This window comes from Nannobrachium achirus, assembly GCF_963921795.1.
Source record: "Nannobrachium achirus genome assembly, chromosome: 16".
Taxonomy (NCBI): domain Eukaryota; kingdom Metazoa; phylum Chordata; class Actinopteri; order Myctophiformes; family Myctophidae; genus Nannobrachium; species Nannobrachium achirus.
This window is the reverse complement of record NC_137823.1, coordinates 56091350-56109981: the sequence shown is the minus strand read 5'-3', so window position 1 is coordinate 56109981 and position 18632 is coordinate 56091350. Positions and strand designations below refer to the sequence as shown.

General features: G+C 42.4%; 1 protein-coding gene across 1 annotated transcript in view; it reads left to right on the top strand.

Moving 5' to 3' along the window:
• Positions 1-18632, top strand: part of ptprk (protein tyrosine phosphatase receptor type K) — a 182390-nt gene that overhangs the window by 121036 nt on the left and 42722 nt on the right. Inside the window, exons 10-18 of the mRNA XM_080745394.1 lie at positions 2535-2717; positions 3227-3346; positions 4105-4214; positions 5456-5657; positions 6398-6503; positions 7410-7479; positions 8529-8651; positions 10116-10190; positions 11804-11840. Of these exons, the coding sequence (XP_080601520.1) occupies positions 2535-2717; positions 3227-3346; positions 4105-4214; positions 5456-5657; positions 6398-6503; positions 7410-7479; positions 8529-8651; positions 10116-10190; positions 11804-11840 (1026 nt within the window). The remainder of the gene's footprint in view (positions 1-2534; positions 2718-3226; positions 3347-4104; positions 4215-5455; positions 5658-6397; positions 6504-7409; positions 7480-8528; positions 8652-10115; positions 10191-11803; positions 11841-18632) is intronic.

Here is an 18632-nt window from a genome sequence, read left to right as displayed (position 1 = left end):
CTGTCTGTCTGTCTGTCTGTCTGAAACAGCGTTTCTCCTCAGTGGCTGGAGCAATTGATCTGAAATCGCATCACCATTAGCATATGAACACACCTGACATAACTGTGAAGCCCGTTTGTCACTTTCACAAATCGTATGCTGTATATTAGCTTTTTTATGGTGTATCTACTATCTATTCTGCATCTAGCATGAGGCACATCTATTCTGCATCTAGCATGAGGCAAAATGTTTAACCAGCTCTGTGTGTGTGTGTGTGTGTGTGTGTGTGTGCAGGCAGGCGGGTGTGTGTGCAGGCGGGTGGGCGGGCGGGCTGGGGGGGGGGGGGCGGACAGTATCTCTGTAGCCATTAAACGAAACGGGTTTCTTACATTGATGCTCCTACATCATGCAAGCACCAGTTAAAGTTACTTTCCATCCCTCATATACTGTGTGCACCCCATAACCCACACACTGCACATCATTTTGGAGCTCATATCTTTGAACGGGTAAGGGCTAGTACTATGTAATGTTTTAAAAAAAAACAAATCTTAAAATTGTCCTAACTATTAATCGCTAAAGTTTTAGAACACCCACTCCGTTAATTTCAGCCCCAAAAGCCTTTTCTTTATATGTTTTCTACTGAGCCGTGTGGCCGTGACCGGGACTGCATTTCCCGGCAAAATTACGTCATCTGCATCATTCCGTATGAGTGTCTCCCAGATCATACACTACCAGCCAAACACAGCGCGGATCATAAAATACCGGCCAATCACAGCGCGTCTTGCCGTCTTCTCAGGAAGTAGCTTGTCTCAACAGCAGTGTTTACACTGGTGAGGTGTCGTAGCATGTTACTCCCGAATGCTTGCTCGCAGAGGGACGTGACCACGTCCCTCTGACCACTCTATGGATGCATCTCGGCGAGGCAAAGGCGGACGCGGTGGTTTGCGGCGGCTTGGGGTGAAAACGGCTGAAAAAAGCAGACGCGACCCTGTTTTTTGTAAAATACCTGCAATACCGCTACTGACCAGTAGTTGAGCAACTTCTAGAGTATAGCTTTAACTTTGAGATATAATGGTAATTCCTCGTTTAGATAGTATCAACCTTTAGATAGGATGGCGACCCCTTTTGATAGAATAGCGGTGGGGCTCCTCCTGTTCATTTACCAAGGAACACGCAGCACGAGATCATCTGACATAAAGTACTACCGCGTCTCTCCATCACTTCATAGTGACTCTGATATAAATAAATGATGGGAGAAGAAGAGGATGAAAGATTTTGTTTGGTGTTTGCAGTCTTGCTCCGTTGAGGAAGCTGCTTCCTGCTGGCTCCGTGTGTGTTTATGTGTGTGCACTCATTGATCGAGTTAAATGAGCCAGTTAAGGTAATCATTGCCCACGGCAGCGAGGAGAGCAGTTGAGCAGATGAAATTGGCAACCGCGTCTCTGGAAAAAAAGCAAAAACATACTAGAGATACCACACCAAACGCACACACATAGCCTGTAAACTTCTGCAAGTTATTACACTTTAATATTCAAATTTCAGAGACAGATTTATCATTATTTTTTCTTTCATATGGGGAGAGTTTTGACTAAACACCACACACATACATACACACGCCCACACACACACACTGAGGCGGACAAGTCTTTTGAGCCTTCAGAAATATTTGTATTTCCGTTCCACTGCGGAATGTCCCCCGTCTGCAAAGTCAACTCATCAAAAGACATATTTGTAATTTCCCCGCATCTGCTGCAGGCCCATTCGTGATGTTAATTATTTTTTATTCTGACGCGCAGTTTGACAGACGGACAGGGGAGCAGCGGCAGCATGCACACAACACAACACCCCTGTAGGCCAGGCCCCGCTCATGAATATTTATTCCGGAATCAGTCCGACCAGGAGACTCATTAGAATGTGGTGGAGATTGAGTACACCTAGGCTAGCTCATACCCTCGGACAGGTGGCCTGAAGTCAGAAAACCTCTATGTTTGCGAGCAGTGGTGTAAAGTAACATTTACTTAAGTACTGTACTTACGTACACTTTTGAGTTATTTGTACTTTACTTGAGTATTTCCGATTTCCAATACTTTTACTTCTACTCCACTACATCTTGGGTCCAAATATTGTACTTTTACTCCACTATATTTATTTGAAAACTTTAGTTACTATTTGGTTTGTAGATTTTGATAATTATAACAAAACCTACATGAATTAAACTTCAGCCGTATTTACATTTCGGACATTTGAAAATAGCCGATCTACAAGCTCACAATGCGATGCAACACATTGTGAGCTTATAGATAAGCTATTTTCAAATGATTTCTATACAGTACATCTGAAAACTTGAAATGGGACATTCTCCATAATGAGTACTTTTACTTTTGGTAGATTTTCATTTTGTAGATTTTCATTTTGTACTTTTTGAGTATTTCTAAATTGCAGAATTGATACCTTTACTTATGTAAGAAATAACTTTTTTCCATCACTGTTTTCAAGGTAGATTAATGCTCCCTCCCTCTCTCTCTCTCTCCGTTCCTCCCTCTCTCTCTCTCCAGAACCGATGCGAACCCCCAAGCGTCTGAAGATAGCCGAGACCAGGTCTCGTCTGATCGCCGTGGACTGGGAGTCGCTGGGCTACAACATAACACGATGCCACACCTTCAACGTCACCATCTGTTACCACTACATGACCGCCAACAACCACAGCAAGGCTGACTGCCTGGACATGGACCCTAAAGGTAATGTTCTCATTTACTACAGTTATTATTACTTTACTTACTGGTACCGTTTCTGTTGATAATATTGCTAATGCAACGTGTCCATTTTGTAGCCACGGCTGTTTTTTATCTAGTACAGAGGTTCTCAACCTGTGGACTGCAAGGGTATTGCAATTGGGCTCCCCAATAATTGCCAAATATTACGATTTCTATGTTAATATAACATTAAAATTAAAAGAACTAAAAGGGTTAGGGCATCATTGAAATATTCATAAAATAAACAGCCTCTGAAAATGCACGTGGCCCACCCATCTGACCACTTAACATGGCCGCCTAACGCTTTAGAGATTTCCAAGTGGGACCTGATCCACAAAAGGTTGAGAACCTCTGAAGACCCAGTTCCCATTTTGGGACACAGTTGTTGTACCTGCACACCTTTCAGATGGCTTATGCTTGGATAGAGTGATTGAATTACAGGATGAAAACGACTTAGGTTAGGTTTAATCATGTGTTGTACTATTTGACCTCAGCTCCTCGCCACCTCGTGGGCAACCTGCCACCTTACACCAACGTCAGTCTGAAGATGATACTGACCAATCCAGAAGGACGCAAGGAGAGCGACGAGACAGTCATACAAACCGACGAGGACGGTATGATGACACACACACACACACACACACACACACACACACACACACACACACACACACACACACACACACACACACACACACACACACACAAGCAAACAGTTGTGTGTGTGTGTGTGTGTGTGTGTGTGTGTGTGTGTGTGTGTGTGTGTGTGTGTGTGTGTGTGTGTGTGTGTGTGTGTGTGTGTGTGTGTGTGTGTGTGTGTGTGTGTGGCTTTTAGGCTTTGAAGTTACACAAGGCAGATATGACACATAACCTAAATACACAAAGAAATTACTGACATATTTGTCAACTTTCTACTTAAAAAATAACATTGATAGTGGAAATAGCCGATCTACAAGCTCACAACGCGTCGCGTCGCGCCGCGCCGCGTTGTGAGCTTGTAGATCTGCTATTTCCACTATTTCTGAAAACGTTTGAAAATGTATGAACATTTTTCAACATTCACAATTATGACGATTATGACAAAATAATTGCGACTATGTCAAATAATTGCGATTAGACGATTATGTAATAATTGTGACAGGCCTACCTGAGTTAACAACTGGCAAAGTAATTTTATATTAAACGTGTGTGTGTGTGTGTGTGTGTGTGTGTGTGTGTGTGTGTGTGTGTGTGTGTGTGTGTGTGTGTGTGTGTGTGTGTGTGTGTGTGTGTGTGTGTGTGTGTGTGTGTGTGTGTGTGTGTGTGTGTGTGTGTGTGTGTGTGTGTGTGTGTGTGCGCGCGCGCGCGCGCGCGCGTGTGTGTGTTGTAACAGTCCCGGGCCCAGTTCCCAGTCAGTCGGTGCGAGCCACTCCGTTCGAGGACAGAATCCTGCTGTACTGGAAGGAGCCGGCTGAGCCCAATGGAGTCATCATACAATATGAGGTAATAACAGGGACGTGCTGGCCATTGGGAAAAGCGGGACAACTCCCGAACGGCCGGGTTCATTCCCGTCCGGTCTAGGCCAGCTATTAGGAAAAAAATGAAATAAAATGTCGGCCTTTGTTCCATTTTGGGGGCTGGGCGGCCAACAAAGTAAATCTTCAATGTCGGGCAGAAACCTCGTATCTCCAAGTTTCAAATTTCTAATTTTTTTCGCAAAGCAAAGCCCTGCTTCGTCATACAAGGCCGTCGCACAAAAGTAGTGAAAACAGCACGGCTGTTTTCACTAGTTTAAATCATTTTTAAAATGATAAATACAAAACAAACGGTTTTGGACATACAAGGTTTCCACCCGACAACGACTAAACGACTAAATATAACTCATGTAATTGACCCACTGGCTTGTCACTTGTCATGATCTGAAATGGCAAATCTTTGAGTAGCAGCAGCGCTAGCGCACAATGAGGGCCTCTCCAACTCTTTTTCCCGGGCTGAATCAGGGGCCCAGCACGTCCCTGGGTAATAATGATGATAATACTGCTGTTGGCGTGCAGTCCTCCTCTTATCGGGTCAAGAGATCTAATCCCTTTCATGTTGGCTGGAAGGGATGAATAAATGCTCTGTCCCGTCCTCCCTTGAAAAGTACTGATAACATTGACCCCGTTCACTTTCTTATGTGTGGAGAAGTAAGAAAGGTCCCTACTGTAGCTGCTCAAATAGTGAGCATGTTGTAGATCAGCTACGTTTTCAGGCCAAGGAGGACCCCTTAGTTGAGAGAGAGAGATGAAGCGGGGACCCCCCACAACTTTTTCTTAGATTCCATATTGTTTCATCGTTTGACGGCACAATCGTCAGTGTATTGACAATGTATGTTGATTCATGTCAATTTGTGTTTTCAGATATTTAACAACTTGAACCATCAATACTTATAAAACTTGACCTTTCACACTGTACTTAGTCTGCTCTTTTTCCCCTCTAGGTTTTAGACTTTTTTGCATAAATCAGAGCTATTGAACACCCTTTACATCTGTGTGTTGGTTAAAATAATATTGAACAAAAGAAAAGTAGTAAAAAGTGCTTCGGTCAAAACCTCCTAACTCCACTTGAGCTCATTTTCCTGAAAATGAACATTTTGGAGTTAGGAGGTTTCGGCCCGACAGCAGAGATACTGTATATGCATTGTATGGGGACATGGCGTAGATGTCGGCTGTCAAACTTAATACGTTCTTTGTCCTCCTCTACAGATCAGCTATAGTGGTGTGCGTTCGTTCGATCCGTCAGTGCCTCTCCAGCGACCAGGGCTGATGGTGTCCCTGCCCTCTAATGCCACCCATAACCTGTTCTCCCAGCTCCACCCTGGTGTCACCTACCAGCTCTCCATACGAGCGTCCACCTCCAAAGGATTCGGACCCGCAACGACACTCAATGTTACCACTAACATTTCAGGTGAAATAGAACCTTTAATGTCAAAGTCATTAAGGATAAAATGGCACAGTCTGTTGAGTTTGCATACCCTGCACGTTATATATCCGCCTTTCCCTTGTTGCGAGGGTTGGTTTAATGTTAATAATTATTCTTTAATAACCTCCACCGGCTGTCTGTCAGTCTGCCCGTCACGTCACACTTTTCCCCTACTCATATCTCCGCCACCGTTGCCCCTATCCATGCCAAACTTTGCACACACACTCCTTGGCTGCCAAACCACAACCTCTCTTCTCACAATTTCTCACATGGCCCTCTTCTAGCGCCACCATGAGGCAGATTCTTGCAAAACACATTTTTGGACACTACTCCTACAGATTATGCCCTAAAATCACGCAAAGCGGTACACAGTATCTCTACAGTCATGTCATCAACATGGAATCTGGAATCTGCCTCATGGTGGCATCTGTCCCATTTCCCATATTCCCTTGTACATCAAGCTGCCTCACGCTAGAGAAACAGGAGATAGGCTCCTGCCCTATGAGACTCATGGCTCGGCCGAGTCATATGGACCTCATGGCTTGGCAAGGCTTACTTTCTTTCTTCCCATATTCCCTCCTGATTGGCTACGACAGCCTTCTAACGTTTGTGTGTGCGACGTGACGGGTCGCTTATCTCCCGATTAGGGAGTCTTACTGGTGTAGATGTGAGTTAGGCTGTGCTAATTCATTTTATACTGAATCTTTCTCTCTCTCTCTCTTTAGCCCCCACATTAGAGGAGTATGATGGGACTGAAGCCTTTCTGAACGAAACCGCAACAACCATCACCGTCCTGCTCAAACCTGCTCAGGCTAAAGGAGCACCTATAAGGTACACATGCAGTATATCGTCACTGTCTGGCCAAAACCTCTCAACTCCATTTTTGAGGTTTTAGATTTTTTGGCATAAATCAGGGCTATTGAACACCCTTTACATCTGAGTGTTGGTTAAAATTATATTGAACCAATGGAAAGTAGTAAAAAGTGCTTGGGACAAAACCTCCTAACTCCACACTTTCTGGCAGACCTGCTAACTCCACCCGTTTGGCTAACTCTTTTTTTAATAAATATGTGCTATTTGAACACCCTTTACGTCTGTGTGTTGGTTAAAATAATATTGAACCAATGAAAAGTAGTAAAAAGCCCTCCACTCCACTTGAGCTCATTTTCCCGAAAATATACATTTTGGAGTTAAGAGGTTTGGGCCCGACAGCAGAGATATGATAGTATGATACTGTACATGGAAATCCAGACATGCTATGCATACAGGCAGGCAGGAGTTTGGCATCCTGTCCTTCTATTCTTGTTCTAAGTTACTTCCTACTCAGCTTTGCCCCGATGAAGGTCATCTGACCAAAAAATATCTTAAATAACCAAGTGTTCCAGAGCCTACTTACTTCTCTTATCATTGTTTTCGGGGTGGAAACCTTGTATGTCCAAAACCGTTCGCTTTGTATTTATCATTTTAAAAATGATTTAAACAAATGAAAATAGCCGATCTACAAGCTTGTAGATCGGCTATTTTCCCTATTTTTGTGTGACAGTCTTACGAAAAAACGTACACATTTGAAACTTGGAGATACAAGGTTTCTGCCCGACAGTGATGTTATAACAAGTACTTTTCAGTTTTCTAGCACTTCGGCCCAATGTTGTGTAGGAAGTCAATCTGACTTCCTACACAGTGAAAAAAAAGAGAGAAAAAAACAAAGTGATCTTAACTGATGTTGTTTTTCTCCAGTGCGTACCAGATTGTGGTGGAGGAGGTGAATCCTCGATCACGACGCCAAGCCTCCTCTGACTGCTACCAGGTGATTTTCCACCCTCTCGTAGCTGTGGCAACTTCTGTATTATGTAAACCAGTGGTTCTCAACCTTTTTACGCCAAGTACCACCTCAGAAAATATGTCTCTCCAAGTACCACCATAATAACTGATGTTAAAATACAGGTGCCTAGACCTACCCCATCCTATTCAGCTATGCACAGTTAACACAGGAGGCACATTTATTCATTGAAATCATGGAGATTTTTTTGTTTGTTTTTGTTGCATTTCTAAGCCAATAATTTGATGACAGATCGGACAGATTTAGCTACTACATACTTCCCACGCAAACTGATGATATTTCTATTGTGATTAATCCGTTCTCAAATCCTCTATTAACGGCTAGGTGTGCCATCATGCTAATTTCAGCATGGCTGGAGAGCCTATTTCAATCAATTGCTTGGTCAGAAGAACTACCTGTAGTATATAAATATTTCACTCCACTTGTGTATTTTTTCTTATTTTTGGGAAATCCAGAGTACCACTGGAGGGGGGCCCATGGGTACCACAGTTTGAGAACCACTGATGTAAACTAACCAAGTACTTATAACTAAACTAATGAAGGATTTATCATTTCAGTTGCCAAGCATGCATTTGTAAAAAATATATATACTTTATACTTTATAACACATGTTTTTAGAATGTTTCTTGGGACCATGTAAACTAAACAGGCCTGAATCTTAAGCTCCTTTACACCCTGGAGGGAGATTAATTCACCAGAATATATTTGTTTTTGAACGTCTGTTTGTATCATGTATATACATTCACACAGAACACAAATATTATGCAACGATAACGCAAAACATAATTCTTTGTTCTGTGATTTGTCTGAGCTTCCACACAGTGAATAAAGGTATCAACCTATATGAATGAGGCATCTTTCATACACTTGTAATGCTAAATATATACCCGCGAGTATTTTACATTTTTTTATTTTTTGTATTATTCATCACAGTGACGGTGGTTAATGGCCTACCTGTGTCCACGAACAAACGTAACACAGGAATAACAAACGCGCTGTTTATCCAATCCTCTCAGGTCCCGGTGTCCTACCACAGCGCCTCCAGTGGCGGAACTCCGTATTACTACGCTGCCCAGCTCGCTCCCAGTAACTTGCCTGAGCCTCTTCCTTTCACCGTGGGAGACAACAGGACTTACCAGGTAACCGCGAGGAATTTGAGCTGGCCATGAGTTGGTGAATTGTAGAGAAGAGCAAGAAATATAAAGCAGGGCTCTTCAACGTTTTCAGGCCAAGGACCCCTTAGTTGAGAGAGAGATGAAGCAGGGACCCCCACAACCTGTTCATAGATTCCATATGGTTTCGTTGTTTGACAGCACAATCGTCAGTGTATTTTGGATTCATGTCAATTTGTGTTTTCAGATATTTATACACTTGAACCATCAATACTTAAAAAACTTGACCTTACACATTGTACTCAGTCTGCTCTTTTCCCCGTCTGTACCAAAGCTTTTTGCCGAAAATAGCCGATCTACATCTGCTGTTTTTGGCTAAAGTTCTTCCGAATATGGACACTTCAAGTAGTTAATAAAAAAAAGGAAAGTTTCTATCACACAAATTTGGAGGACCCCTCTATTTACTCTGAGGACCCCTAGGCTATGGTTCCCGGACCCCCTGATATAAAGAATAATAAGTTCTCAAACAACATAGGCTAAAGTCAGTACGATACACAAGAGATTGGATATGACAAATGCCACGTGAACTGGAAAGGACAGACAGTTTGTACCGTATAGTCTTCTTAGAAGAGAGTAAATCAAATAGAAAATTATAATAATTAAACGCATTGGACTGTGTAACACAAGCCCATTAAGAGTAAACACGGGGGGAAAAACGCCAAGCTCAGTTTGACTCGTAGCTGAAGGTCATTGATTTGTTCCAGCGTTTACAGTCAAATTGAAGGAAGTCGACACAACAGCTGCCATGTCTGGTAACGTTTTATTTCCATCCTTGTTTTAACCCATTTAAGGCCTAGAATTATCGAATGCTTTAAATATTGAAAAATAGCAGATATACAAGCTCACAGCGCGGCACCGAGTGCCGCGCTGCGAGCTTGTAGATCTGCTATTTTTGAAAAATCATGATTTGTTTTTGGAAGTCTTTGAATATATCTATGTAAAAGCAAACATTTGTAATTCAAATATTTTGGTTCTGGGTGGTCCCTGGAACAACATATTTTGAGATGGGGGGGGGGGTCCGTGGCCACAAATACCTGTAATTTTGGGGGTCCTTGACATGAAAAAGTCTGAGAACAGCTGATTTAGAGGAAGGATTTAGAAGTGGGGTCAAAGATCGGGTCAAAGATATTCAAAGACTTGCACACATTTTCAAGATTTTTCAAAAATAGCAGATCTATAAGCTTGCAGCGCGGCACTCGGTGCCACGCTGTGAGCTTGTATATCTGCTATTTTTCAATAGTTAAAGCATAAAATAATGGTTAAAGTGGTTCAAATCTTAACGCGACTCGGGCACGTTCCAGGTCTTTGACGGTTAACACGGATCCGGGTATACATTATTATACAGTCCACACACTCTCATGCCTCATGTTCACCGTTTGATCAGAATTGCAAATGCCGGTAAATTGAACATCCGACCCGCCTTTCCTCCAGGGATTCTGGAATCCTCCGTTGGCTCCCAGGAAGAACTACAACATCTACCTGCAGGCTGTCAGCAGCACGGAGCGGGTAAATATGAATTATTATGCATGTGTGCGGTGCATAATGTATACTAAACACACTAAAGCTACACAGAAGCTGCTTAGATGTTAGTTAGTACACGCAGTTAAAATCCTCAGTGTTAGCCTCGTTAATCAAGAATGCACACACTCTGAAACTAATTTGATTTATTCTGAAAAATGCAGCACATTGATCAGTACGATCTCTAACATTCATCAAACATGTTCAATTAAGTTCTTAACTCTTTTACCGCTTTGGACGTTCCCGTTCGCCCCATTTTTCCCGGCGGCGCGATGCCAATTGTACGTTCTTTGGCTCGTTCTTTTGTACCTTGTTTTGATGTCTGTAAACTGATGAGGGGTCGCGCGGGTGTGCACCGTAGAGACAGCTCCCGTAAAAGTGCTCTCAAAAACCCACTGGACGTTAGCATCAATGGAGTAACAACACTCTTCCTTGTTATTTTCTCTGGGTCTATTGCTCTGTAGCGATTGAGGTGTCTTGACGGACGGTAGCCTACCGCGGCCATTTCACATTAATTCTTGCATGAGGCTGCCCTCTACTGCTCTATAACGTCGCAAAGGTAAGGTGCTTTTGCTGGCACAAAACCCAATAAATAAATAACAACATCTGGCAGTAAAACTGTTAAGAGGTAAAAAAAACAATTTGAGAATACAGCACAACCTGTTTCCACTGACGGGGTAAAAAAGACAGTATATCGTCACTGTCACCCATTCACACACACGCATTCACTCACCAACGGTGGAGGAAACCTAGCTCTGGTCCAGAGACGCTCTGACAGGCGGCTGACTAAAAGACTAGACCAGCATTTCTCAGCCCCTACGAGAGCTCAACTTCAGTCAAAATAAACAAAACTGCTTCACTACTCACCTAACCAAAGGTAGTTTTGCGTTGTTGAAAGTCTATTCTCCGCGGTGGGAAACCTCTCAGCACCCCACCCACTCTGTAAAATACATTATTTTTGTCATGAAATAAAACACAACCACCTTGAGCCACCCAGCAGCCACCGCAGACACAACCCGGAAACAAGCAGCGGTCGAGTTGGATTCGTTTTATTTCATAGTAATAATGTATTTTACAGAGTGGGTGGGGAGAGGTTTCCACCACGGAGAATAGACTTTCAACAACGCAAAGCTACCTTTGGTTAGGTGAGAAGCGAAGTAGTTTTGTTTATTTTGACTCGAGTTGAGGGACTGAGAAATCCCGGTCTAGTCATTGAATCAACCGCCTGTCAGAGCGTCTGACGCCCTGGACCAGAGCTAGAGGGAACCATGCATGCTTGGCACCAACCTGCTTGCCGGGAGCAATTGGGGGTTAAGTGTCTTGCTCAAGGACACCTCGACAGTAACACTAGGGGAGCTGGGGATCATCAACCTTTGCTTCCCAAGTGCTTCCCTCTCTCTCTCTCTCTCTCTCTCTCTCTCTCTCTCTGAATGTTATTTAGACAGATGCTAGGTTTGATGTTTACCTTGTATCCTAGTTTCTCTGAAACACTACAGTTTTCTCTTTGCACTTTACTTATGTGGCCGTTTACCCCGGCGTTTGTTGACAGGATAAGAGTGTTTGCTAAATGCCTAAACTGTAAATTGTCTCTTCCAACCCAGGAAACGAAGACGCAGTGCCTCAGGCTGGCTATTAAAGGTGAGGAAATAAATCCCCCCTGGTCTGTTCTGAATCACACATTTCAGATCCTTTTTTTTTTTTTAAACCTTTTGCCACTCATGCAGAGTCACAATTAAACTGCCAAGATTTAAAAAGGGTTAGGGTTAGATACAAAAATAGTTGACACACCTTTCATGTCCGCACTTTTATCTTATGTGACGAGTGTCTAATGAATGTGTGTTTTCCTGCTGGGTCCCTGATGGCTGGTCATTAATCCTGTCCTTAGAATGTCTGTCACAGTGGCATCAGTTTAGAAAAAGCTAAGGTATGGCAACATGACTGGTGTCTTGTACGCGAGCCTTCGCGCGTGCAAGACACCACACCAGTCATGTTGCCATACCTTAGCAACAGGCATGATACATTTATTTTAAGAAGTACATTTAATTTTTTTCCCTGTTTCTACGGCTTCTTTGGCTGGATATGGCAGCCTGGAATGGTTGTTCAAGTGCAGCTAAACTTGGCATGTTAGTAAACGTGCCACAATTAACAATAATGCATTGCACCTGTGCAGCTGACCTGTGGAACTTGGGAATATACCATTTTATCAAGATGGGGAGAATATAATTATAATACCTTGTTAAAGTGACCATTTTGTTAAATGTTGCGTTAGTAGTTATTTTACTGTAATTTAACAACACAATAACCAACACAGATAGACAAAGAGACATTCATGGATTTAAATTTAAAAGTCACTTTTATTCTCCCCCCTGGACCCAGGGTATGGCAGCTGCATACCCCTGCCATACCCAATTGACGCCCCTGGTCACAGATCATCTGGTGACAGAATTATTTTAATATTCAAATCACCGCCTCATCTCTCTTCGCGTGCGTGTGAATACACATGCACGCACGTGTGTGTGTGTGTGTGTTCATGTTACAGAGACAAATTAATTTCTGTATTATGCATCATAGAGATTGTATGTGTCTGTGTGTACATGGTGCACACTGTGCAGTCCAGGGAGACAGTATGTGTGCGGGGGCTGTCTAAATGTCATGTTTTTACTAGCTGCCATATGCTAGTAGATTATCAGGCTGACTTTAGGAGGTCGGAGTGTAATCCCTAGACAGCGACACACACACACACACACACACACACACACACACACACACACACACACACACACACACACACACACACACACACACACACACACACACACACACACAGAGTGAGGGCTTTATAAAAAATCAACGGATGAACTCGAGGGCACTACCAAGATGCTCTCATTTGGAACCATTATCCTTTTGGCCATTTGGCTGTTAATACACATGTAGGATGGTTGGAGATAACCATAGAATGGTGAACGGGTCACAGCCCATTTATAATGTCCACTGTATTTTGGTCTGATAATGCAGAATTCCCACAGAATCGCAAAACAAAGCATTGCTATATCTGGATGTTGATTTATTTTCAGTTGTCGTAAGCAAGGTTACTCCCTTAGTATTAGTATTTACTGTATATTTGTACCAACCTCGGCTGTTAGCTGGTAGTAAATGTTGCACGGTCTGACGTTCACGTTGCTCGTGAGATGGATCTTTTGGTTGATCCCAAACCAGAGTAAACGGTGGTATAGTTCACTGGTTCTCAACCTGTGGGTCAGGAGGACCCCCAGTGGAGTCCCCAAATTATTTTGGTGGGTCCCCAGATGATTAACTTAATGTGCAACATAGTTTTCTCACTCAACAGTGTAAACAAACCAACATAAAGTTTAAGTGTATAGAGGGTATCTGCACATGTCTAAAGTGACAATTTAAGGAAAATATGGTTATTTTGGGGTCGCGGCCTGAAAAGGTTGAGAACCACCGGTATAGTTGTACACCTGCTTTGGATTTCCCCATCTAATCACAGAGCTTGGAGATGCACTGGAAGTCTGTGGTTATTGGAGCAGGTGGGGCACTTACTGTAGCCAGCCAGTAGGAAAGACTGTGTGTCTGTGTGTTTTTCTAAGCCCCAGGAGATGTTGTTGGGATGTCGGCCCGAGTGAAGCCTCGGGAGATGTGGGCCTGTGAGTTGAAGCTAACAGAGCCTGGAGGGGATTTCCTCTAATCGAAGCGGAGGATGCATTAATGGATAGAGGGTCAGCCGGGGTCAGCCGCGTCTTTGGTGGCAGTATAGTGGGTTTAAGAGCCTGGCGGTCTTATTAGGTCATTTGCATCATAGTAGCCCTGCGAATGCCTCGGGGGAAGCGTCTAGTGTGTTTGTACTGACCTGGATAATTTTTTAACCCAGTTAGAACGGGTACACATTTATTGCGTATCATTTTATGCTTTAGCTAAAAAGGACATTTGAATTTTAACCCAATTTTGACCAGATTCTATAAGTGACTTCTAAATCCTTCTAAGGTTTTTTGAAAAAAACACATGTTTCTACGTCAGTGGTTCTCAAACCTTTTCATGTCAAGGACCCCTAGAATTATATGTATTTGGCTGCCGACCCCCATCTCTAAATATTTTGTATCAGGGACCCCCCCAGGAGCAAATATTTGAGTTACAAATGTTACTACACATTTTCATGATTTTTTCAAAAATAGCAGATCTACAAGCTCAAGCGCTGTGAGCTTGTATATCTGCTATTTTTCACTGGTTAAAGCATTCAATAATTCTAGGCCTAAATGGCTTAATAGACATTAAGGGCTGCTCCAGTCATTAACCAACATGAACCCCTGGCTGGCCTCCCTATTCTGGGCTTGTCATAATAAGGGGAACATTTAGCAGGTCATCATTTTTTTCGGCCAAGATATTTGGTTAGAGGGGGAAAAAGAGGGGGGCCGAGTGCAGACCCCTGGGAGACCCCGGTCATTGAAGTTACTTCAATGATTGTTTTTTAAAGCCTGTATATTATAGGGTTGTAAGTGGAGGAGGTCAGGCTCCTCTGTGTATACTGTTTTGTTTTGTTTTTGTCATCTCCATGTAAAGTCAAACATTTCCCTTGTCTGACAGCAGTGTAATAACTTTGTGCAACTGGAATACATGATTTGGTTCTCTTGCAAACACACAAGCATAATAAAAAACATGCCGCCGCTGCCACCAGACAAAACACATTTCTTTCAACATTAAAGCCTGATTTAATGTCGTCGCAAACCCAAAATGGCAAATCGACAAGCTCCACGAGTCACAACGCGGCGCGCCGTAACACGTTATGAGCTTGTAGAGGGCTCATGCAAAAAGTCGGATGTGAAAAACACACTGTTGAAGGAAGTCAGTTTTAAGCAAAATAATAACCGCTTTTTTACAGCGTATATGACTAGCCTTATATAATAATAACAATGATAATAGTATGTCTAGCTTTTTGCACATATTATTATTGTCTATGCGATGCACATGGGCCAAATATCTGCCTCTAGCCTATACTATTACTCAAGCTCTCTAAGAGTAGACTTCCACACAGTGTGATAATAATCTTTAATGAATAATAACACGTTTGCTTTTCCACATTTATTTGATCTGCTTTAGAATGCAGTCCGAAAAGTGAATTCTCCAAAATGGAACGGCAGTGGATTTTTGATAGGCAAAGGATGTCTGGGAGACTTGGAATAGGATTAGCGCGGTGGCCCATGAATGCTAGAAAGTCAGGATAGCCTTGCACTGCTTTTACATAATGAAGTATGCAGGCTTTGCCTTTAGTCTGGTCCTGTAGTCATAAGAAGCACCACTGTTTCATTGAGTTTAGAACGGCAGCTTTGAGCCATTTAGGCCTAGAATTATTGAATGCTTTAACTATTGAAAAATAGCAGATATACATGCTACAGTGCCGCGCTGCGAGCTTGTAGATCTGCTATTTTTTGAGAAAGTCGTGAAAATGTGTGCAAATCTTTGAATATATGTATTTTTAAAGCGAACGTTTGTAACTCAAATTTTGCTTCTGGGTGGTCCCTGGAACTAAATATTTTGAGATGGTGGTCCGTGGCCAAATACATCATGAATATACTTTATGTGTTTTTAAAGCGAACATTTGTAACTCAAAATTTGCTTCTGGGTGGTCCCTGGGAACTAAATATTTTGAGATGGGGGTCCGTGGCCAAATACATATCATTTTGGGGGTCCTTCACGTGAAAAAGTTTGAGAACCACTGACATAGAAACATAGGTTTTTTCAAAAAAACCTTAGAAGGATTCAAAACAAAAGACACTTATAGAATCGGGTCAACATCGGGTCAAAATTTAAATTGTCATGATTTTTCAAAAATAGCAGATGTAGAGAGATTGCGATTATCTTGTATTTAGCATTAGAGGAGACAGATTATTCTGATAGATAGTGTTACATCATGAGTGGTTGTGTGTTTTTCTGTTTGGATTACGATAATACATTCTAATGGTGTTGGTGTTGCACAGAATGAACTCTTCTATGCTCTTATGAGATTAGATCTGTGAGGATAGAGTTTAGGGCAGCGAAAACAGATGCCTCTGTGTCAGACATCACACACTCACAGTAAAATGATCAGTGTTGATTTATCCATTTGTAACCCAGAGAGCGTACGAAAGGAACCAAATGGACCCTTAGCCATTTGGTTCTATTTTTACACTCAGAGTTAAATCATCACTGGGGGTTTTATTGTGTAAGATGCACACTGCTCATACCGTCAGGCAGAAACCTCGTATCTCCAAGTTTCAAATTTCAATGTTTTTTTTCACAAAGTAAAGCCCTGCTTCATCATACAAGGCTGTCGCACAAAACTATTGAAAACAGCAGGTCTACAAGCACACAATGCCTCGCGTTGCGAGGTGTTGTGTGCTTGTAAATCGTCTGTTTTCACTAGTTTAAATCATTTTAAAATGATAAATACAAAACGAACGGTTTTGGACATACAAGGTTTCCACCCGACAACAACGATACAGTAGAACTCCCTGAACCCTTGCCAGGATGACTCCTCCAGCCTCTGTACTGTACTGTATATTCTCCGTTGTCGTGCTAGCTAAGCGCATTTTTTTAGACAAGCTACTGTTAAGTTATGGATAGTTTCAACCCCTTTCATTTACAAGCCGTTATTAGTCTGCTGTGGCTCAAATAGCTATAGATTTTCTTTCACCGGAGAATTTAACATGGAGTTAAACCTCACGGTGTCCTCCTGTGCCGTTAGTTATTTATTCAACCGTAGCAGCATGCACAGCTGATTGGATATTTATGTCAAACTTCCCGGTAAACCGTGAGGTTTTCATCGTCAAAAATCTGTGCCTGACAAAACGCAAAACATAAAACGTATGGGATCTCGAAGGGGAATTTTTAACGGGAGCGGTGTCAGAGCAGAGATAACTTGGGCTGTCACGATTATGACATTTTACATGACGATTAATTGTCACTCAAATAATTGCGATTAACGATTTAATTGTGTTTTTGTCGTTGATAATTACATTTATGTTCGGCTTTTAGGCTTTGAAGTGGCACATGGCAGATATGACACATAACTTAACCCATTTAGAACGGGTACACATTTTGTGTATCATTATTTTATTATTTTAATAAAATAAGCGCGAGTAAAATAAGCACCGAGTGCCGCGCTGCGAGCTCGTAGATCTGCTATTTTTGAAAAGTCGTCGTGAACATTAGAATTTTGACCCGATTCTATAAGTGTCTTTTGAATCCTTCTAATTCTAGGCCTAAATGGGTTAAATATACAAAGAAATTACTGACATATGTGATAACTTTCTACTTAAAAAAATAACATTGATAGTGGAAATTGCCGATCTACAAGCTCATAATGTGTTGCGATGCGACGCGTTGTGAGCTTGTAGATCTATTTCCACTATTTTTGAAAATGTTTGTAAATGTATGAACATTTTTCAACATTCACAATTGTGACGATTATGACAAAATATTTGCGATTATGTCAAATATTTGCGATTATGTCAAATATTTGCGATTAGACGATTATGTAATAATTGTGACAGCCCTAGAGATAACTTGGCTGTCCATTTATTGATCATTACCCGTAATTTGATGCCTTTGGAGATAATCCATAACTGTCATAATTCTTAAACTCCAGCCCTCGGGTAGTGCAGGGGTCAAGTTCCAAGTCCACCGATCACAGGGACTGTGGTGGGCTGGAATCCTCCACGGTGCCTCATGCTTGGCCCGTCGTGCCCCGTGGGAGGGAGAGACTTGACGGGGAGGGCGATCTGTCGCTGCACCACTTAACTCCTACGGGTTAGGCAGGGTGGCAGGGTGCCTGTCAGCAGGGTGACGTTGGACTGGGGGAGTAGGGTGTTCCCTCGCCCACGCCATGTCCTCCTGGTGAAACTCCTCGCTGGCAGGTGAACAGTGGCGTCAGTTCAGCAAAAGCTAGGGTATGGCAAAGATGGGAGTCCTCATGGAAAAGAGGCATTACATTTTGTACAACACGGTTCTATTGTGAAAATAGCAGATCTACAAGCTCACAACGCCTCGCGCTGCGAGGCGTTGTGAGCATGTAGATCGGCTATTTTCACAATGTCTGAAACGTTTTTTACACAGGTTTCTACGGTTTCTTGGGCTGGACATGTCAGTCTGGAATTGTTGTTCAAGTGCAGCTAAACTTAGCATGTTAGTAAACGTGCCACATGAATTGCACCTGTGCAGCTGACCAACAGAACCTGGGAATTTACCATTTTGTCAGGATGGGGAGAATAAAAGTGTGGAGAATATAATTATTCTACTTGTTAAAATGACCATTTTGTTAAATTTTGCATTTGTAGTTATTTTACTGTGATATAACAACATAATAACCATCACAGATACTCAAAGAGACATTCATGGTTTATATTATTAAAAGTAACTTTTATTTCCCCCCCCTGGACT